Raw genomic sequence first — 22,831 nt, 5'->3', positions numbered from 1 at the left:
TGGTTTATGACCACATATGAGGTATTGGTGTACTCAGGAGAAATTGCCCAACAAATTTTGGGATCCATTTTATCCTGTTGCCCATGTGAAAATGAAAAAATTAATGCTAAAAAAAAATTTTTGTTGGAAAAATTAAAATGTCCATTTTTTTCTTCCATGTTGCTTTAGTCCCTGTGAAGCACCTGAAGGGTTAATAATCTTCTTCAATGTAGTTTTTAGTAGCTTGAGGGGTGCAGTTTTTAGAATGGTGTCACTTTTGGGTATTTTCTGCCATATAGACCCCTCAAAGTAACTTCAAATGTGAAGTGGTCCCTAAAAAAATGGTTTTGTAAATTTCGTTGTAAAAATGAGAAATTGCTGGTCAACTTTTAACCCTTATAACTTCCTAAACAAAAAAAAAATTGATTCCAAAATTGTGCCAATGTAAAGTAGACATGTGGGAAATGTTATTTATTAACTAGTTTGTGTCACATAACTCTCTGGTTTGACAGAATAAAAACTCAAAATTTGAAAATTGCAAAATGTTCAAAATTTCCACCAAATTTCCATATTTTTCACAAATAAACGCAAAAATTATCAACCTACGATTACCACTAACATGAAGCGCAATATGTCACAAAAAAACAAATCTCAGAATCGCTAGGATGCGTTGAAGTGTTCCTGAGTTATTACCTCATAAAGGGACACTGGTCAGAATTGCAAAAAATGGTCAGGACATTAAGGTCAAAATAGGCTGGGTCATGAAGGGGTTAATTGCCGCCATTAAAAGGTGTATCGACGGTTGTTAAGGGGTTAAACTTATCCTAAAATATTAAACGCTAAAAGTCCACAAGATTGTGTTGCATGCATTCAGCAGCTTTTGGCTTCAGCTGAAGCTTAATGTTTAAAAGAAAACCAGTTACAAGATCAAAAGTGGCCAGAGAGTGCTCGAAGAACAGCCTAAAGATACGCCCCTGAGAATTCTGCTGAGCCACGCCCTTTTGTTAATGACCACACAAATTTACAAAATAGCACTAAAAAATAATTTTTTCACATCTCTGGAGCAGTGTTGAAATAAAAATCTAGTTATTCATATTTAATAAATACATAATACTAATTATAATAATATTAAGACATAATAAATTGGAGCAAAATAAAAGCAAAAACTTGATCTGGTGACAGGTCCTCTTTAAATGGAATCTGTCAGTAAGATTTTCCCTAGGCAAGCAGAAGTAATGCAGAAAAGAACAGTCCAAAACCCTTCCAAAGCTACCTTTTCTGTTGCCATTTGATGCTCTCTTGCTGTGAAATTCTTCTATTCACATGCAAATTAGCTTCCCAAGTGCGCTATTGGTTTTATCATTTGTGTTTCTCTGCTCCTCTTAGCCAGCGCTGCACCCGCGCATGACTGACAAGTGGAGCCACAGGCTCTCGTGCATGACTGACAAGTGTAGCCACAGGCTCTCTTGTGGAGCGCCTGCCAGGGCAGTGGGGATACTCTGTACTGGACCACTTAAAGGAATGTGTCACGGCAGCTGTGACCCGGTCCGTGGCCCTGGGCATCCAATTAAAGGGGATATTTACATGGGAAAAATAGAGTTTGTAAAGTGTTTGTGACGCCACCTGTGGTTTCTGGTTAGAGGTGACCAGCGCTGCAGTACAGATCCTCTGGGAATGATGGTGTGAGCTATTCCAGAATTGTAATAGCTCTCCACAGGTAGAGCTTTTGTCTCAGGGCAGTGGTGCTAGCAAAGATGTTGTATTTGGTAGTGGTGGATGTAGCAGTGCTGAGTAGGTGTTTTAGAAAGAATTCAGAGGACACAGGTGGGTGCAGTTCCAAAGCTTTATTCACAATTCTTGTGTGCATGGATGCCCACTTGGTGCTGCGTCCATCCAGGTGAGGGGTCCAGCAAACTTCCAGGAAGATGGAGAACACCTTTCCAGAACTCCCTTCAGTGTGTTCATTTCCTGGCCATCTCCCTGTGCTGATTTCTTCCCTCCTTCCAGCACCTTCACAAACAAACAGTGTCCCAAGCCAGCAGATTCAGATCTTGGCAGGAATAACCTCTAGGTCCCTGGATCCTATGTGTCTGCCTTTTCAGCAAATAATTGTGGATTTGGCTGTAGCACTTGCAATGCTCGGAGCCTCTGGTTTATCTAGCCAAGTCCATTGACCACTTCACTAGTTTTAGGGCCAGTCCCTAAACTGCAACCTGATCCCTCCGACATCAGCCGGCGTGAAACGAGCCCCATGGACAGTATGGTCGCTGTACCGTGCCTCTAGGATCCCTTCCCTCTTCAGGGAGCTTCCTTCAGTCTTTCCATTCCCAGCAGCTCCTCTGACCAGGAGATGCTTTACACACATCCTTCCACTTCCTCCCCTCAGGGTGGACTCCCCACTGAACTCCATTCTCCCGTTCTCATCCTACTAGCTCCACCCTCCTCCCAACACCCTTTACCACCCAGACAGGGTTGAGATCATCCTCCCGTAGGGTACATCCAGATGCCCTGCTGCTATAGGATGTGTTGGATGCTGGTGTAAGAGTACTGTTGGGTGCCTCCACCTTACCTGGGATGTGGGATACCACAACTCTGGGTGAAGTGCAGTACCTCTGTGGTGCCACACCTGCATGACTGACAAGTGGAGCCACAGGCATGATGTCACCTATGCTCTAAACTGTCAATCAAGAAGTGTACTGGAGGGGATAAGGGAAGATTGTAAGTCCACTTATAGGTCCAACAATACACTGTCAAAGCAAATTTGCAAGTGAATAGAAGAAGAATCTCACAGCAATGGAGCAAACAGCAAAAAAAGAAAAAAAACACAACATCCTTGGAAAGTTTTACACTGTTCTTCAGAGCAATACTGCTTCTTGCCAAGGGCAAAACTTATTGACAGATTCCCTTTAACAAACCGCTACACTGCAAAAATCCTCTATATATCCTTAACCTTATACTTTAAATAGTTGTTGGCCAACCGCCATTCCTAAAAAACTTCCCAAACACAATGTGGCTGAGCGATAATTTGTTCAGAATGGAGAGTGCTCAGTAAGAACACTTGTGGCAGCAGTTCATCTCATCGAAGGACAAAGAATAGGACATGTTGAAATGCCTCTTTCCTCTTGAACAAGAGAAAAAAAAAAACAAATGCTGGTCATTTGATTCTCATCTATTCCTGACGAAAAAGGTTGGTTGGGTCAACCCAAGGTGTGTGGCCATATTAATGCTACGGTCACATCAGTATTTGTAAGCCAAAACCAGGTGAGGAACAATCAGAGAAAAGGTATAATAGAAACATGTCACCACTCCAGTATCTGCAACCCACTTTTTTTTTTTTTGGGGGGGGGGGGGGGATTACAAATACTGTTGTAAATTACGGACCAAATACTGAGAGTGTGGCTTTAAACTCCTTTACTAATGACAACTCTTCTCTGGATAACTCATATTTGAGTCTTAAACTTAAGATGGCCATATCCATCAAAAGCCATCAGCAGAACATTTGTTCAGTACATAGGTATTCCTCCTGACCCAGACCCACCCCAGACATACTGTAAGCACACTCCATTCAGCTGAGTGCTCATGAGCTCCCAATGAGAAGAGAGTTAGCTGCAGCCAGAAGCAGCTCATCACTCATGAGGGGAACTATGCCTGACTCTTCTTTACTTCTCTCCATCATCTAAAGACATCAATATACATACAAGATAGCTGGCTGGTCCCATCGATATTGGCAAGTTCAACTTTTAGTATGCAAATAAAAGGTTTTGTATAATCCAAATTAAAATCAAGGTTTTATATGTGCCAAGCCTCCATACACCAGACAGTAGATTCTTCTGCACACGGTAGATTGAAGAGGACTGAACCCACCAATTCCAGCATGCCCAACCACCTATCTGTATGGAGGCCTCCTGACTCTAATCAGACACATGATGTTGTGCATGATAAGGATCGGTCATCTTAAGGGCCTGTCACACTAAGCGATATCGCTAGCAATATCGCTAGAACGTCACAGGTTTTGTGACGTTCTAGCGATATTGCTAGCGACATCACTATGTCTGATACTTACCTCCGACCGGCTCCCCCGCTGATTATCGCTGATCGTGCGAGAACGTCCTGGACCGTTTCTCGTCATCAGCTTCCTGCTGGGCTTCCTGTGGAGAGAGGAGCGACGAGCGTGGAAGCGGGCGGGAGGACGTCAGGATCGCCTGGTGTGACAGGTAAGTAGCGACCCCAGCGATGTCACTGGTGACATCTGCCTGTGTGGCAGCTCACTAGCGACCACTTAGCGATGCACCAGCGATCCTGACCGCGTCATATCGCTGGTCGGGATCGCTGGTCCATCGCTAAGTGTGACAGTACCTTTAGGGCCAAACAGTGGATGCTTATGTTCCCCCTGGAGATAAGCCACCCCCAGAGGAGCACGACCGCAGATTTTTCCCTTTCTCCTCTTAAAAACATCTGGATGACATCTGGTTAGTGGCTTGTTTACACATTGCATTTTTAAGTGGAAAAACATAACATTTTACACAACCAGAAAAAGTGAATGAGATTTTATGCCATGCTGCTTTTTTAATTTGAAGGCATTTTTTTATTTTTTTAAATCTGCAGGGTAAGGTTTCTTGTTTGTGTTTTTGCAGCATTTTTCAACCATTCAAGTGCACTGAGAAAAATGCAAGCAAAAACGCAATTAAAAAAATGCCCAAATTTTACAGGTTTTTTGTCAACGCTGTTTTTTTGCAGTTAAAAATCTGCCGCTAGTACTGTAAACGCGTGCACATTCCCAATCTTACACTATGAAAAATTAGGTATGAAGACAGAAACGCTCACCTGTTGGGTTATGTCTGATGAAAAACAAGAATGGTCTGTCCACTATAAACCAAGGAGGAGAGGATCTTGCTATTAAAATTGCCGCTGTAAATGAAAAGAACTATTATTTACCTATTCTTCTGCAATCTGGGCATAAACCCATCAGTAGGGAGCATATGTCTGCACGAAATGACTGTTCCAACCAAGAACAGCATTTCAAAAGGGGATATAGCCCTAGTATAAAAAGAAAAAAGTCAAACTTTAATGTCCAAATCCATTGCTGCATTTCCACAAGAAATTCTTTATTCAAATATGCTAATGAGTAATGTTGAGCGATACCATCCGATACCATGAAGTATCGGATCGGATTGGATCGGACCGATACCCAAAAAGTATCGGGCATTGCCGATTCCGATACCGATACCGGAAACCCCATTCAAGTCAATGGGACAGAAATATCGGAATTAAAAAAATCCCTTTCTTTACTTGCACATCCAGTTCGGGAGGAGGGGGGGGGGGGGGGGGGGAGTGGGCGGTGCGTGGGCGGACACTGTGCGTCTGTGTGTGCGGGGTCTGTACGGGCCTCTCGGGGGCCTGCCGGGGGTCTATGCGTGTGTGTGCGCAGGCATCGTCCGATGGGACTACAAGTCCCATCGGGCTATGCCTGCTACAATGACAGTGATTGACACATTAGCCAATGATGGGGCAGTAGTAGTCCCATCATCCGGCTAATGTGTTGAATGTGAAAAAAAAAACAAAAAACATACATACGACATATATAAAACATTCATACTACATTCATTCATACAACATACATACTTCATACATACGTACAACATACATACTACATGCTACATACATACTACATTCATACAACATACATAAAACATGCTACAGACATACAACATACATACTACATACAATACATTCCTACATTCATACAATACATACATACAGTACATATAACAGAGTACATACTCACTATCACTTGTCACTTTGATCCCCGAAGCCAGTGTCATCTTTAAAAAAATATTAAAACAACAAACAACCAATATTCTCCCTGATCTGCAGAAATCCACGAGTGTCCCACGATGATCTCCCGTGGAGAACAGCAGCATCAGCTGATGCCACCTCTCTCTAGGGGCCCCAGGAATACAATGACGGGAGGTAGGTATCCTTCCGCACTATATTCCTCCACCACTGTAAAAAAAAAATAGTCCTTAGTCTCACTTTTGGCATTGCTGTGTGAGACAGTTCCCACGCAGCTTTTGCCATAAAGTGAGACCAGTGAACCATAGTAACCTCTCAGTGATGCACTGCAGGAGATCGTCATGGGACACTCGTGGATTTCTGCGGATCAGGGAGTATATCACTTGTTTGTTATTTTAATATTTTTATGACACTGGCTTCGGGGATCAAAGTGACAAGTGATGGTGAGTATGTACTCTATGTTATATGTACTGTATGTCTATATGTATGTATTGTATGTATGAATGTAGTATGTATGTTGTAAGAATGTAGTACTGTATATGTAGTATGTATGTAGTACATATGCATGTATGTTGTAAGAATGTAGTATATGTAGTATGTATGTAGTATGTATGCATGTATGTTGTATGAATGTAGTATATATGTAGTATGTATGCTTTTTTTTTTTTTTACATTCAACACATTAGCCGGATGATGGGACTACTACTGTCCCATCATTGGCTAATGTGTCAATCACTGTCATTGTAGCAGGCATAGCCCGATGGGACTTGTAGTTCCATCGGACGATGCCTCCACATACACACACACACACACACACACACACACAACCCCCGGCAGGCTCGCACAGACCCCCGGCAGGCCCGCACCGACCGCGCATCATGATGACATCATTTCAGCAGCCAATCACAGCCACAACACTGGCTCATTGCATTATGGGAACTTCCGATTCCGGTATCCGATATTGTAAAAATATCGGTACTCGGTATCGGAATTCCGATACAGCAAATATCGGCCGATACCCGATATTTGCAGTATCGGAATGCTCAACACTACTAATGAGGTGCTAGGTGCACCGAAGCTGCACCAAATGCCTCATTAGAATATCTGAACAACAACAATTTGTGCAAACACAAGTATGCCAATGTGGTGCTCGACTCACCCTGTGATACATTAGCTCCTCATTAGCATATTAGAATAAAGAATTTCTTGCCAATGGAGCAACGGATTTGGACGCTAAGGTTACGATTTTTATTAGGGCTATGACCCCTGTTAAGTGGTGTGCTTTGTTTGAACAGTCATTTTGTGAGGACACACTCCCTGTAAGGCCGAGTTCACACGTTGCGGTGTTTTCGCGGCGGTTTTAAATGCGTGATTTTGCCACGAAAACGTGAAAAATAAGCATCGCATGCAATCCTATGGGATTCCACAATGCTGTGCTAATGCTGCGGTTTTCTCCGCGGTGGAATCGCTATGCGGTAAAAAACGCAGCATGCTCATTAATTTAGCGGAATCGCGGCGATCCCGCACCCATAGGATTGCATTGTTCCACTTACTTCCCGCATGTGGCTGTGCCCACCATGCAAAAAGTAACATTTGCGGATGGAGGAGAGGAGACTGTCATCTGGGCTGTGGGTACCATATCCCTGTAAAAAAATGAATTAAAATAAAAAATATTGTTATTCTCACCTTCCGGCGTCCCGCGCAGCCTTCCCGCCTCTTTCCAAGCTCCCGGTCCCAGTAATCCTTTGCAAGAATGACCGCGATGATGTCGAGAACTCGCGGGAGCGCGACGTCTCGCGGTCATTTGCGATGACGTCACGGGAGCGCGACGTCTCGCGGTCATTTGCGCAAAGGATTACTGGGACCGGGAGTGTGGAGAGAGGCGGGAAGGCTGCGCGGGACGCAGGAAGGTGAGAATAACAATATTTTTTTTTATTATTTTTTACATTTTATCTTTTACTACTGATGCTGCATTGGCAGCCTCAGTAGTAAAAAGTTGGTCACACTAGTCAAACACTATGTTTGACGAGTGTGACCAACCTGTCAATCAGTTCTCCAAGCGATGCTCCAGATCGCTTGGAAAACGCTAGCATTCTGCAAGCTAATTACGCTCCGCAGGAAAATCGCGGGAATTTAAAATGCGATTTTCCCGCTGAACGGAATTCCAGAATTCTCGCGGTAACTTCCGCGAGAGTTCCGCTACGTGTGCACATAGCCTAAAGAGTAGGGTCAGCACCCAGATCCCAGGCCAGACTAGTGAAACACAGGAGCTCTCAAGCCTGGAAAGAAGAAGGTATGGCGACTGTCTATTTATCATGGTGTTACTTACTGGTGGCTGCTGAGGCTTTCGTACCATCCTCTTTCACTTCAATTTTAGCTTTCTGCAGCATATGGGAAACAAAGACTTGCTCCGATCCTTTTAATGTAAAGATACAAAGTGAATTACTGCAATAGCAATTGTAATACTCTATATATCACTTAAAAGGACATTGTGAACCATCTCCGGCATCATTTATTGCATGATTCCTTTTCTAAACTAAAATATAAAAAGTTTATTACAATACAGAAATACAAAAACATAAGAACAAAAAAACACATCAATTCGCAGATTTGAAATCTTTTGCCTAAAATCAGAGACTAAACTGATTTATCTTTATGTCCAGTAGATGGCGACAAAAGATCTGATGTTGAAACAATCACATAGGCCATCAGGATTACAGTACACCGATGACTAGAGTTGAGCGATACCGTCCGATACTTCAAAGTATCGTATCGGATGGTATCGGCCGATCTTTAAAAAAAGTATCGGTATCGCCGATTCCGATACCGGAAGTCCCATTCAAGTCTATGGGACTTCCGGTATCGGAATAAGAAAAACCCTTTCCTGCCCTTGTACAGCCTCTCTGGGGTCTGTACGGGCCTTTCGGGGGGCTGTGCCGGCCTGCCAGGGGGTCTGTGCAGGCTCCGGTGGTCTGTGCCGGCCTGCCGGTGGTCTGTGCAGGCTCCGGGGGGCTGTGCCGGCCTGCCGGGGGGCTGTGCCGGCCTGCCGGGGGGCTGTGCAGGCTCCGGGGGGCTGTGCCGGCCTGCCGGGGGGCTGTGCCGGCCTGCCGGTGGTCTGTGCAGGCTCCAGGGGTCTGTGCAGGCTCCAGGGGTCTGTGCAGGCATCGTCCGATGGGACTACAAGTCCCATCGGGCGATGCCTGCTACCATGACAGTGATTGACACATTAGCCAATGATGGGACAGTAGTAGTCCCATCATCCGGCTAATGTGTTAAATGTAAAAAAAAAAAAAAAAAAAAAAAAAAAAAATTACATGCTACATACATACAACATGCATACTACATACATGCTACATTCATACTACATACAACATACATACTACATGCATGCTACATACATACCACATACATAACACATATATACTACATGCATGCTACATACATACTACATGCTACATACATACCATATACATACTACATGCATGCTACATATATACTACATGCATGCTACATATATACTACATGCATGCTACATATATACTACATGCATGCTACATACATACTACATGCTACATACATACTACATGCTACATACATACTACATATATACTACATGCATGCTACATACATACTACATGCTACATACATACTACATATATACTACATGCATGCTACATACATACTACATATATACTACATGCATGCTACATACATACCACATATATACTACATACATACAATACATTCATACAATACATACATAGACATACAGTACATATAACATAGAGTAACATACTTACCAATACTTGTCACATTGTTCCCCGAAGCCATTGTCTTTCCGGAATAAATATTAACATAACAAACCACAAAAATACTCACCCACGATCCGAAGCAGTCCACGAGTGTGTCCCACGACGATCTTGGGTAGAGAACTGCAGCATCAGCTGTTGCTGCCGTTCTCTACTGGCTGCAGGAATCCAATGACGGAAGGTAGGTATCCTTCCGCACTGTATTCCTCCGCCACTTAAAAAAAAAAAAGTCCCTAGTCTCACTTTATGCCATTGCTGTGTGGGAAATTCCCACGCAGCAATGGCATAAAGTGAGACTAGGGACTTTTTTTTTTTTAAGTGGCGGAGGAATACAGTGCGGAAGGATACCTACCTTCCGTCATTGGATTCCTGCAGCCCGTAGAGAACGGCAGCAACAGCTGATGCTGCAGTTCTCTACCCAAGATCGTCGTGGGACACACTCGTGGACTGCTTCGGATCGTGGGTGAGTATTTTTGTGGTTTGTTATGTTAATATTTATTCCGGAAAGACAATGGCTTCGGGGAACAATGTGACAAGTATTGGTAAGTATGTTACTCTATGTTATATGTACTGTATGTCTATGTATGTATTGTATGTATGTAGTATGTATGTAGCATGCATGTAGTATATATGTAGTATGTATGTAGCATGCATGTAGTATATATGTAGCATGTATGTAGTATGTATGTGGTATGTATGTAGCATGTAGTATGTATGTAGCATGCATGTAGCATGCATGTAGTATGTATGTGGTATGTATGTAGCATGTAGTATGCATGTAGCATGCATGTAGCATGCATGTAGTATGTATGTAGTATGTATGTAGTATGTATGTAGCATGCATGTAGCATGCATGTAGTATGTATGTAGTATGTATGTAGTATGTATGTAGCATGCAGTATGTATGTAGCATGTATGTAGTATATATGTAGTATGTATGTAGCATGCATGTAGTATGTATGTAGCATGCATGTAGTATGTATGTAGCATGTATGTAGTATGTATGTAGTATATATGTAGTATGTAGCATGTAGTATGTATGTAGCATGCATGTAGTATATATGTAGTATGTATGTAGCATGTAGTATGTATGTAGCATGCATGTAGTATGTATGTAGTATTTTTTTTTTTTTTTTTTAACATTTAACACATTAGCCGGATGATGGGACTACTACTGTCCCATCATTGGCTAATGTGTCAATCACTGTCATGGTAGCAGGCATCGCCCGATGGGACTTGTAGTCCCATCGGACGATGCTTGCACAGACCCCCGGACATCAGCACAGCCCCCCGGCAGGCCGGCACAGCCCCCCGGCAGGCCGGTACAGACCCCCACAGGGTGCACAGACCACCGGCAGGCCGGCACAGCCCCCCGGCAGGCCGGCAGAGACCCCGGGCAGTCCACACAGCCCCCCGGCAGGCCGGCACAGCCCCCCGGCAGGCCGGCAGAGACCCCCGGAAGGCCCGAAATGACGGCGCATCATGATGCGCACACACCGCGCATCATGATGACGTCAGGCCGTCAATCAACTGAACTTCCGATTCCGATGCCGAATTCCGATATTGAAAAAATATCGGAAGTCGGTATCGGAATTCCGATACAGCAAGTATCGGCCGATACCCGATACTTGCGGTATCGGAATGCTCAACACTACCGATGACCCATTGCAGCATCAAGCCACAGCGTTCCCCAAACTTAGGAAGCACAAGTCCTCTTGGTAAATCTGAAGTCCACAGTATATTTGTGTGAGAACTCTATGAGATGTTTTCCTACCAGATGTGATCACAGATGTTCCCGCTGCTGACTTATTCCAGTCTTTGACATCAGATGGCAGCAGTGTACAAGAAATAAGATTCTCTGTATGCATCTATGAAAAGCAGTTCATTACTAAATCATCGTCCCATCTGTAGCAGTTACTGTTTTGTGGGCTCTTGACCCTCATCTGTACAGAGCACAAAGCTTGATGGTGGCATAAGATGCCTTAGATTTTTTTCTAACCATAAAAAGAGGCTACTAGGGCAACTTTTCAATCAGTGTTTGCCCCCATTAAAATATAAAAACAGTGACTTACAAAAGTATTCACACCCCTTGACTTTTTACCTATTTTGTTACAATACAACCTGTGTTTAAAGGGAACCTGTCAGCAGGTTTGTGCTCCGTAAACTACAGACAGTGTCAGTTCAGCATAGTCATACTGATTAAAAGAATACCTGGGTTGATGAAATCCGTCTAGTGGTGTTTGTTAATTTGCATTTGCAGTTTTCCGATAATGAGATTTTCGTGCTCCGGGGCGTCCTGTGGCGGGTCTTTATATGGTGCTTGGCTTACATATGCATCCTCATAGGCTTATGACAGGTCACTTGATGTTATATTTATTCGAAGACAGGACTGCATAGCTGGTTCTGATTGGATGCAAGGATCACGTGACGTAACATTGCGTGAGCTCCAGAAGAGCAAGTGCAGACACCGTTGGCACGTAAGGGGAGTATTATTTTAACAGGGGCAGACACGCAGATTGACAAGGGGTTGTCAGAGACACATTCAACTCAGAGGTGATCGTAAGCCACATACAGAGCTGCCTCCTACCTTGGAGAAGCGACAGCCAGTGCCATCCATTACTGTGATGACAGCCAAAGCTTCCCCACAGAGATCACACCATGATCGTGTGCCCCTCACAGTGATAGATTTTAACATCTAGGGGTCCCCACCTTACCCCCATTCCGTATTATCTTATCCAGCTCACCATATTTATCTCTACACCCCAAAGCCAGTAAATGTGCACCAAGATCTGCTCTTGTGTGAGGCTACTCCAAGAAGTCACCATCTGCAGATTCTCTCATTATAGCGGATTGATAGACCAGGTGTAAATGCAGCAAGCTGGCAGACAGATGCAAGCTAAAGATCATGGACCCACGAGCCACATTATTCCTCAGCTACAGGATGGGGACCCCTGACTTAGATGAAGCTCAAGGGGATTTATTTAAAAGACAAAAAAAGTATGAAAAAAAGTATGGAAAAAAGTATGAAAAGTAACGTAATCCACCTTATTTGTATCTCATGGAGCATTGCCTTGAAAAAAAAAAGTCTCCATACCAGTATCCCCTTCGGTGCTCCCCTTACATATCTGAAAGTTTTAGTAGCACCCAAGGGCCTTAAGCAATTTTAACCCCAGAATAGAAATGCTGTTTGCACCCAAGAGTGGTGGCCCTAGACAAATGCCTGGTTTTCGACCCACACCCACTCGAATGCTGGTCCTGACTAACTAGAACTTATTATAGGAGTAGGGCTTATATTTTGAGTATACCCCAAAATGGGCTTTGGCATGATTTTTGCAGGATTTTTGGAGACTTATTTTCAAGGAAACACAGGGGCCTGACAGCTGGTAGCCCCACCTACCAGGGTTCTGACACCTGGCAACCTCACCTATTCAGGGTTTTGAAACCTTGCAACCCCACCTATCGGCAGCAGACGGATGGAAGCAATGTACAGAGCAGAACAGCACAGCTCCTTACGCTGTGTAGTGGCCGTTCTTGGGTACTTTAAAATTAATAAGAACTGAGCAGCAGTTCACAGCAACCGGCCGCTAAACAGCGAACAGAGCTATCTACATTACTTCTATCTGGTCGGTGCCACATCTGATGGGTGAGTGGGTCGCCCTCCCAGGGCCGTGGGGTACTCGGTACCGGGCCGGTGTCCTGGGGATGTGTCACAGCAGCGGTGACCCGGCCCGTGGCCCTGGGCGCCCAAGTAATGGGGAAATGTAGTTAATGAAATGGAATAGAATAATTTGTGATGCCACCTGTGGTACTCGACAAGGGAGGTGTTAAGCCGACGCTGCAGACAGGTCCTCTGGGACAGATGGTGTGGTGCAGCAGTGATGGTATAGCCCTCCACAGGCAGGGCTGATGTCCCAGGGCAGTGTAAAGGATGGTACCCAGATGTAGCAGTGCTGAGCTGGTTGACGCAAGAATGAATGGAGGACACCAAGGCTTGCAGTTCCAAGGCTTAACTCACAGTCTGCGGTACACAAGGGTGCCTGCCTCCGATTCGTGTCCTCCGGGTCAGAGACTCAGCCAACCTCCAGGCCAGATGGAAAGCTCCTCTCCAACACTCCGCCGTGTACCTTTCCTGAACGCCTTAAGGTGTGAAGATCTCCAGTACCGTGGTACCCTGGAGTTACTCTTTACAGATGTTCCCAAGAACTCTACTTGTACGGCAGACAGCTGTAGCCTGCTTCGGGGACTCCCTTCTCCTGAGTCCCGGCTCTCTAATCAGTTCCTGTTGTGCCCCAAGTCTTAGATGGGAGTAGTGCATTTACAGCCAACTACTCCACCGGTGTCTGCTGCAGAACCATAAGTGTCCATTAAACCTCCTGGACTGGGCCCCGGCCTTGCGCTGAGGACCTATAGGCAGGGTTCCTCTTCCAACCCACTGTTCTCCTACTCCTTCGTTCCGTACTAGTCCCTCTCTCTCTTATGGAAGCTTAGGTTGCAGTTCTAAGTCTTTCTCCTTTTCCTTTCCCGTGCCAGCTGTCTCAGATCACTGAGGCAGCTGCAGCACACCTTCCTCCATCCCTTCTTCCAGGGATCCCCACTCCTCCCGAGTGGCTTCCTTCCTCACTGACCTCCTGTCAGACTGACCCGTCATCCTACCCTTTCCCACTCTTTTATGTCTCTCAACTCCACCCACCTCCCAGCACATCCAGTGTTCCAAGCAGGGAACCACCAGAGGTGCTCTGCTACTCTCTAAGCACTGAGCCGCAATGTGGTTGTGCAGAACTACCCTGTTGTGTGGGGTGCGAGTGTTGGAGCGTGGAAAGGAGTTCCCACCTTACCTGGATGGTGGGGCACTACACCTTAGGAGAAGGTGCAGTACCTCTGTGGCGACTGAGCCTCGGGGGCGCCACATGAGGCTAAGGGGTGTTAGAGCCCCACTCATCTGATAATGGTGAACAATGTATACGTCATCATTATAGAAATAGTGGACAACCCCTTTATGACTTGTTGGTATGGATAACTTACGGCCTTTTGGAGTGAGGGAAGGGCGGACGAATGTCAGGCAGCATATTATAGCAACCAGTTTATCTTACACTATGATGTTATATCAAAACAAAAGGACAAAAATGAACACATTATACAGGAGGTTGTGTCAGGAAATAAAAATGATGGTAGTCCCCCATGCCCTCCAGTCCAACAGAATTCAGCCACGTGTGATTAAACTCCCTCTCAAACCAGCCCTGCATAATATAATTCAGTTACATGAACGTTTTTAAAAAATCGTTTATAACTAGCGCTTTTCCTATGCTAATGAGGGCTTTGACTAATTAGTTGCCCCAGACTAGTGAGCCCTATTTCCACATTATCATGTGTCCTGTGGGAATGATAAAGCATACACCCGGCTTCAGAGACGCAGTGACACTGCCTTAATGATCGGTGCGCATGCGCTAGATTTGCATTAGTGGCAATGATGCCGGCTAGTGAAATTTATGTTATCACACCCACAGGGCATGAAAACAGTGATAGAGGGCTGACTACTTTCAGACACTAAATGCCCCATCGACTACTCAAAGTCTTCACTAGCATAGGAAAAGCAGAGGTTATTTAACTGAATTAGGTTATACGGGGCTGGTTAGGGAGGGAGTTTAATCGCACATGGCTGAATGCTGCTGGGTTGGAGGCCATGGGAGATCCGACAGGTTGCCTTTAATAGCTGTAGCTATGGCTTTTCCAACTTACTAGTAATCCGAGTAAAATTCGCCTTATAGGAGTCAAACATGTCAGTGATGCCAAGGTTTCTAAGAGGTTCCTTCAGATCAGCATCAGCCTCCACTGTGAATCTAGAATGAACATGGTGGATTAAAAAATGCATCATATACGCAGAATTCTAGTCATAGCAGTGATCCACAAATGGGAAATGTCTTCGATTGCCAAATGGAAAACACCAATATTCATTCTTAGTGGAAGTTTTTTAAAATGTAATTCTGGGCCACAAAAGACCCACAAAAAGAGCAACAATACAACTTGGTCAATCTTCACTAATTACTAGTCAACACAGCTTCTAGGATGGATATTGTATGGTTAGCAACTTAGCAGACATGCCCTAAAGGAAATGTCTTAGAATACGACTATTTTGAACACATACTCAAGATATCAAATATTTTAAAATTAAGAAATAGCCGCTTACTTAGGCAAAATCAGCTGTACTCTCTTTGGGGTCATCGTCATCCAGCTTTGCAGAGTTTTTGTACTAATGTGTGGTATGATGGCAGACAGTAAAGTGCTTTCATCTGTAGGAAGTGCCACCAACATGCTCACACTCCCTCCATGATAAGGCAGCTCTATTACATTGTACCACAGACCACTGGGAGTACTTGCAGATCCTGTATTTTAATATAAAAAATATATATAAATGTAACTACCTCAATGTGCCCAATAAAAATTAGAAACTATATAACAAGGGGGAATAAAGTATGTTTGGACATTTTGGATGGTTGAGCTCGTAAAGGCTTGGTTTCACTGAACATATACTGCAGAATTAGTTACCATTGAATCCAACAGGGTCTAAAACCCTTTGATTTAGGCCTAAATCAGTTTAAAAGATTGTTTAGTAGAAGATCAAAGTTGCAACAAATGTTTTAGCCAAAAATGAACGCACTTAAGCAAAAAAAAAAAAAAAAAACACCTCAAAAATCTTTTGACATTAACTTGCACCCACAGTCCAGAAGAAGTTGTCTTTAATCTTGAGAACTGCGGCTGCCATTTATCAGTTAAAGAGAATTTGTCCGTAATGCCAGAGTCAGCTAAAGGCTCCTGCGTCAGCTACAAAAGAGGATGGTGTAGTGGTCGGGCTGAGCGAGGGCATGATCTACTGTTGTTGATGCTGATAGGCGGGGAAGGTGTGCTGATCCCACAGAACTGGGGGGGGGGGGGTGACCCACTTCTTGACGCCGACAGACTGGAGACTTGAGACAGAAATGGAGTTCAACAGGTCTGTGTTTATTCACCGTTCTTTGACTACTCCCAGCACTTTGTCACAGGAATTACACACTTCCTTTTTACACAGACCCGGGTACCTTCACTTCCTCTGTTTCACCGTCATGGCGTCCTCTGTGGCTCTCCTCACTATGGCTGCCCTAGGCACTTCCACCACAGCGCTTCACCGTTCAGAGTACACCGTTACTTGTCACTCAGACAGTCTCTGTCTGCCGCTGCTGTCTTTTGGGCCACTCCCCGTGACCGTCTCTCCTTTCAGATCCTCTCTAAGGGCCCTCCGCTGCCTTTCACTTCACAGCAGACCCTCCTATCTAGTGAGCTCCCCTGGCTGACTGGAACCTTCCCTCAGCCTTTATACTACCTGCCCTGGTAGCTCCGCCCACTATCACCTGACAGAGACCTCTTACCAATGACAATGACCTTGACCCATGGCAGTTAAATAACCACTTTCTTCTCCGCTCACCACTGCCCTCTAATGGTCACTCTACAGCACGGCACCCATTTCCTCTTCATCTCAGCACTTCCATTCCTACGCTGAGCTATCCCTCTGCCTACCACTAAAGGCAGATCCATCCACCAGATCAACCTCTGCACATTCTCCCTTCCTTTAACCATTGTTGTCCTCGACAATCTCGTCCTATTCTCCTGGGGTGTACGTGGTGTCAGGGACCTGGCATTGTAAAACAAGTCATGGTCGGCGTCTCGGTCACACAGACCTCTTAGTCACACAAACCCCTTGGTCACACAGACCCTCATACCCGGAACTACACCAAATGTAGTGGCATGGGCCGCACTGAGGGCCTGACTCAAATACCCCGGCCTGTCTACCTTCTTCCTGTCTCGTTGTCCTGTCAACTTGAGTAAGCCGTGGTCATCATACTCCACGTACCTGGGACCTGTTGGACACTTTTTTTTTTTTAACACCTTAACATTTCAAATTCACTACACACTTTTCCATATTTGCTGCAACACATTTTTATCAAAACAGATTTTTTTTTCTTTTACCTCTCTTTTTTTTTTTTTTAAACATACTAAAACTAAATGTTAACCAGATAGGGATACTCCCCTGTTGTGAGTTCATTTTCCCCTTCACTACTGAGGCCCGAGGAACTCCCTCTTCTGGTAAAGAAAGGTAGTGAGCCTGATTATCAAACACCTGAGTCTGATGATGATGACTGGCTGAGTGGAGTTACTGACTGGATATAAGGCTGCCGACACCCTTCTGCCCTGCGGGCGATTTCTCTGTGGGATCCTTGGAGACCAGTCTGAATTCCTGCTCCTCTAAAGCTAAGTTTTCTGCTCGGCCTTTTGCATTTGTGCTTAGACTTTGTTTTGCTTGGTTTTTCTGTATTTCTGCCATTCCCTGCTGGGGTGTGCTGAATTCCTTTAGCTCTGTCTTCTGAAAATACCTGAGTGCTGATTTAGTTTTTGAAGCCTAGCTGCTTCAGGGTCTTTTTCATATCAGCTTGTTGGCTTATGTCTTTGATAGGGTTTTGGCAGATTGCAGACAGCAACCTTCCTTTCCTGTTCTGTTTAGCTAGCTTGGGCCCCATCGTTTGCTCAGCCTATCTTTCTATCTGTGTGAGTGTTTTTTCATCTTGCTTCACCGTCATTATATGTTGGGGGCTGCCTTTTACTTTGGGGTCTGCTCTGGGGCAGTTTAGATTTCCTTTTCTGTCTTTAGGCTATTTAGCGCTCCGGCTGTGATCGAGGGGTCTAGGGCATCGTAGGAACCCCCCACGGCTACTGCTAGTTGTGTTGATAGATTGCAGACCCCTGAACCTGATAGTTGCCAACTTCTCTGGTTTTCTGGACGTAGCTTCTATTTTTGTGTCTGCCTCCTACGGTGACTCAATCATAACAGAATCACCCGCCATACCGCAGATCCTAGGGTACTCAATAGCAGGAAAGAATTGTATATTTTTTCCTCTATATCTCTGAGGCCGTAGGGGGAATTTTTTTTTCCCTCAATGGAGATAAAGCAATTGTCTGATCGTGTGGAGCAGCTCGCTGCGGAAGTGCGGGGAATTTCCGCCTACCTTGCTCATTCACATGCTGCTGAACCAAAGATTCCTACACCTGATGTATTTTTTGGGGATCGGTCTAAATTTTTGAATTTCAAAAATAATTGTAAATTATTTTTTGCCTTGAAGCCTAACTCGTCAGGGAGCTCCGTGCAGCAGGTTAAAATGGTCATCTCTTTGCTGCGTGGCGATCCCCAGGATTGGGCGTTTTCTTTGAAACCAGAAGATCCTATTCTGACTAATGTGAACGCATTTTTTCAGGCCTTAGGGTTGTTGTATGACGAACCTAATGCCATTGATCAGGCTGAAAAGACCCTGCTGGCATTGAACCAGGGTCGTGATCCTGCAGAATTGTACTGTCAAAAATTCCGAAAGTGGGCAGTACTTACTACCTGGAATGATAATGCCTTGGCTGCTCTCTTTCGGAAGGGGTTGTCAGAAGCCGTAAAAGATACTATGGTGGGATTTCCGGTTCCCTCTGGTCTTGACGATTCTAGGTCATTAGCCATTCAGGTTGATCGGCGTTTGCGCGAACGCAAAGCTGCACGAGAGGTGTTGCCACCTGTTGAACAAATGTCTGAACCTATGCAATGTGATAGAGTTTTTTCCAGAGAGCAGCGACAGGAGTTCAGAAGGCGTAATAAGTTGTGTTTTTTCTGTGGAGATGCCTCGCATATTATCTCCGTCTGTCCTAAACGAGAGAAACGCTTTGCACACACGTTTTCTGTTGGTGGTGTTCAACCTAAGTTTCTTCTGGCTATTACTCTGATCTGCTCCCTGTCCACATTTTCCGCCAAGGCTTTTGTGGATTCGGGAGCAGCCCTAAACCTAATGGACTTGGATTTTGCTAAACGTTGTGGATTTCCGATGACACCTCTGCAGACGCCTATCCCTTTGAGGGGGATTGATGCTACTCCTTTGGCTAAAAATAAACCTCAGTTTTGGACCCAGGTGGTAATGTGGGTCGCCCCAGACCATCAAGAAAATTGCAGATTTTTGGTGTTGCATAATCTGCATGATACTATTGTTCTGGGGTTTCCCTGGTTACAAATTCATAATCCAGTTTTGGATTGGAAATCTGTGTCTGTGGTGAGTTGGGGTTGTCGGTGTGCCTTTAGTGAGGCTCCGGTGTTTTCCACCTCTCCTCAGTCACATGATGTTCCTGATTATTTGGCGGACTTTTATGATGTATTTAGTGAGAATGAGTCTGCGTCTCTGCCTCCTCATAGGAGGTATGACTGTGCAATTGAACTGAGCCCGGGGTGTAAATTTCCCAAGGGTCGGCTCTTCAATCTATCTGTACCCGAGCACGAGGCTATGCGATCCTATATTAAGGAGGCGTTGGAGAAGGGTCATATTAGACCATCCTCGTCAACCTTAGGTGCCTTTTTTTTTTTGTAGCCAAAAAGGATGGATAATTAAGACCTTGTATTGATTATCGTGCCCTCAACAAAATTACTGTAAAATATCAGTATCCGTTACCCCTGATTTCGGATCCATTCTCCAGAGTTAAAGGTGCTTGCTGGTTTACCAAGCTTGACCTCAGGGGGGCGTATAATCTTATTCGCATTAAGCATGGGGATGAATGGAAGACGGCGTTTAATACTCCGGAGGGACATTTTGAGTACCTGGTGATGCCTTTTGGGCTCACTGATGCCCCTTCTGTCTTCCAGTGCTTCATGAACGATATTTTCCGAGATTTTGTCGATAAATTTTTGATTATCTATCTGGATGATATTTTGATCTTCTCCAAGGATTGGGATTCTCATGTGGAACATATTCGGACTGTGTTCTGGATCTTGAGGGAGAATTCCCTGTATGTTAAAGGATCTAAATGCCTTTTTGGAGTACAGAGGATTTCTTTTTTGGGATTTATTTTGTCCCCGTCAAATATTGAAATGGACCCGGCCAAGGTACAGGCCATTTACGATTGGGTTCAGCCCACTTCTTTGAAGGCCCTCCAGAAGTTTTTGGGTTTTGCTAATTTTTATCGAAAATTTATAGCAAAATTTTCTAGTATTGCCAAGCCATTGACTGATTTGACTAAGAAGGGTGCTGATGTGTTAAATTGGTCTCCGGAGGCTGTTTCTTCCTTTCAGGAGCTGAAGCGAAGATTCACCTCCACCCCGGTTTTGCGGCAACCTGATGTCTCACTTCCGTTCCAGGTAGAGGTGGATGCTTCGGAGATTGGTGCAGGAGCTGTTTTGTCCCAAAAGGATCCTGTAACATCTAAAATGAATCCCTGTGCTTTCTTTTCCCGAAAGTGCTCTCCATCTGAACGTAACTATGATGTGGGGAATCGGCAACTGTTGGCCATGAAATGGGCATTTGAGGAGTGGAGACATTGGTTGGAGGGAGCTAAGCATCAAGTCGTGGTCCTCACTGACCACAAGAATTTGATTTACCTAGAGTCGGCTAAGCGCTTGAACCCTAGACAGGCTAGGTGGGCCTTGTTTTTTACACGTTTTGATTTTGTGGTTTCTTTTCTTCCGGGCACTAAGAATGTCAAGGCAGACGCCCTCTCTTGGAGCTTCTTTGCTGATTCTCCTGTGGTGACCAAGCCTGCTACCATCTTAGGCGAAGGGGTAGTTCTTTCTGCCATCTCGCCCGATTTGAGACGTGCTCTGGAAGTGTTCCAGGAGGACAAACCTGAGCGTTGTCCCAGTGGAAAGTTGTATGTTCCTGACCAGTGGAAGAAGAGAGTGATGTCTGAAGTTCATTGCTCTGCTTTGGCTGGTCATCCAGGTATTTTTGGTACTAGAGATCTGGTGAGTCGGTCTTTTTGGTGGCCCTCCTTGTCTCGTGATGTCAGGAATTTTGTGCAGTCCTGTGGGACGTGCTCCCGGTCTAAATCGTGTTCTCGCTCTAGTGGGTTGTTGATGCCTTTGCCTGTCCCCAAGAGGCCATGGACCCGTATTTCAATGGATTTCATCTCGGATATGCCTGTCTCTCAAAGGATGACTGTTATTTGGGTGATTTGTGATAGGTTCTCTAAGATGGTTCATCTTGTACCACTCCCTAAGTTGCCGTCTTCCTCTGAGTTGGTGCCCCTGTTTTTACAACAGGTGGCTCGCTTGCACGGGATTCCTGAGAACATTGTTTCTGACAGAGGAGTCCAGTTTGTGTCTAGATTTTGGAGAACTTTCTGTTCCAAGCTGGGAATTCAGTTGTCCTTCTCCTCTGCTTTTCACCCTCAGACCAATGGGCAGACAGAGAGAACAAACCAGACCTTGGAGTCATATTTGAGATGTTTTATTTCTGCTGATCAGGATGATTGGGTTTCATTTTTGACCTTGGCCGAATTTGCTTTGAATAATAGAGCTAGTTCTGCCACTTTGATGTCACCTTTTTTTGTAACTTTGGGTTTCATCCTCGATTTTCTTCAGGGCAGGTGGAGCCCTCTGCCTGCCCAGGTGTTGACACTGTGGTGGAGAGAATGCACCAGATCTGGGACCAAGTGGTGGATAAGTTCTCTCTCTCCCAGGAAAAGGCCCAGCGGTTTTCCAACCGACATAGGATCATTGGTCCCCAGTTGAAGGTTGGTGATATGGTGTGGTTATCATCAAAAAATATTGCTATGAAGGTAGCTTCTCCTAAGTTTAAGCCTAGATTTATTGGACCTTACAAGATTTTGGAGATTATTAATCCGGTCTCTTTTCGTTTGGCTCTTCCTGTCACATGTAAAATCCATAATGTGTTCCATAAATCTTTGTTGAAGAGGTTTGTTGAACCTGTTGTTCCAGGGGTGGCACCTCCAGACCCTGTATTGAAGGTAACATGGAATATGAGGTAGAGAAAGTACTGGATTCCAGTCTGGCTAGACGGAGACTCCAGTATTTGGTTAAGTGGAAGGGTTATGGTCAGGAGGATAATTCCTGGGTCTCTGCCTCTGATATTCATGCCAAAAAGATTGGTGCGTGCCTTTCATCGGGCTCACCCTGATCGCCCTGGTGGCGTGGTTGAGGGTTCGGTGACCCCTCCTCAAGGGGGAGGTACTGTTGTGAGTTCATTTTCCCCTTCACTACTGAGGCCCGAGGAACTCCCTCTTCTGGTAAAGAAAGGTAGTGAGCCTGATTATCAAACACCTGAGTCTGATGATGATGACTGGCTGAGTGGAGTTACTGACTGGATATAAGGCTGCCCTTCTGCCCTGCGGGTGATTTCTCTGTGGGATCCTTGGAGACCAGTCTGAATTCCTGCTCCTCTAAAGCTAAGTTTTCTGCTCGGCCTTTT

At 44.9% G+C, this 22,831-nt stretch overlaps 1 protein-coding gene across 5 annotated transcripts in view; it reads right to left on the bottom strand.

The window, feature by feature from the left end:
- The window catches only part of SERPINE2 (serpin family E member 2), a 108,048-nt gene that overhangs the window by 8,232 nt on the left and 76,985 nt on the right, over positions 1-22,831 (bottom strand). For all 5 annotated transcript variants that reach the window (XM_073581107.1, XM_073581108.1, XM_073581109.1 and 2 more), the window contains 4 exons: positions 15,766-15,961; positions 15,318-15,418; positions 8,102-8,188; positions 4,804-4,887 (listed from right to left, as the gene is read on the bottom strand). In XM_073581107.1, coding sequence (XP_073437208.1) covers positions 4,804-4,887; positions 8,102-8,188; positions 15,318-15,418; positions 15,766-15,961 — 468 coding nt within the window. The remainder of the gene's footprint in view (positions 1-4,803; positions 4,888-8,101; positions 8,189-15,317; positions 15,419-15,765; positions 15,962-22,831) is intronic.

The sequence above is a fragment of the Dendrobates tinctorius genome, unplaced genomic scaffold, assembly GCF_039654945.1.
Source record: "Dendrobates tinctorius isolate UK_male_01 unplaced genomic scaffold, ASM3965494v1 ptg000069l, whole genome shotgun sequence".
NCBI lineage: Eukaryota > Metazoa > Chordata > Amphibia > Anura > Dendrobatidae > Dendrobates > Dendrobates tinctorius.
Note: the sequence above shows the minus strand (reverse complement) of the source record. Positions and strands in the feature narration are given on the sequence as shown.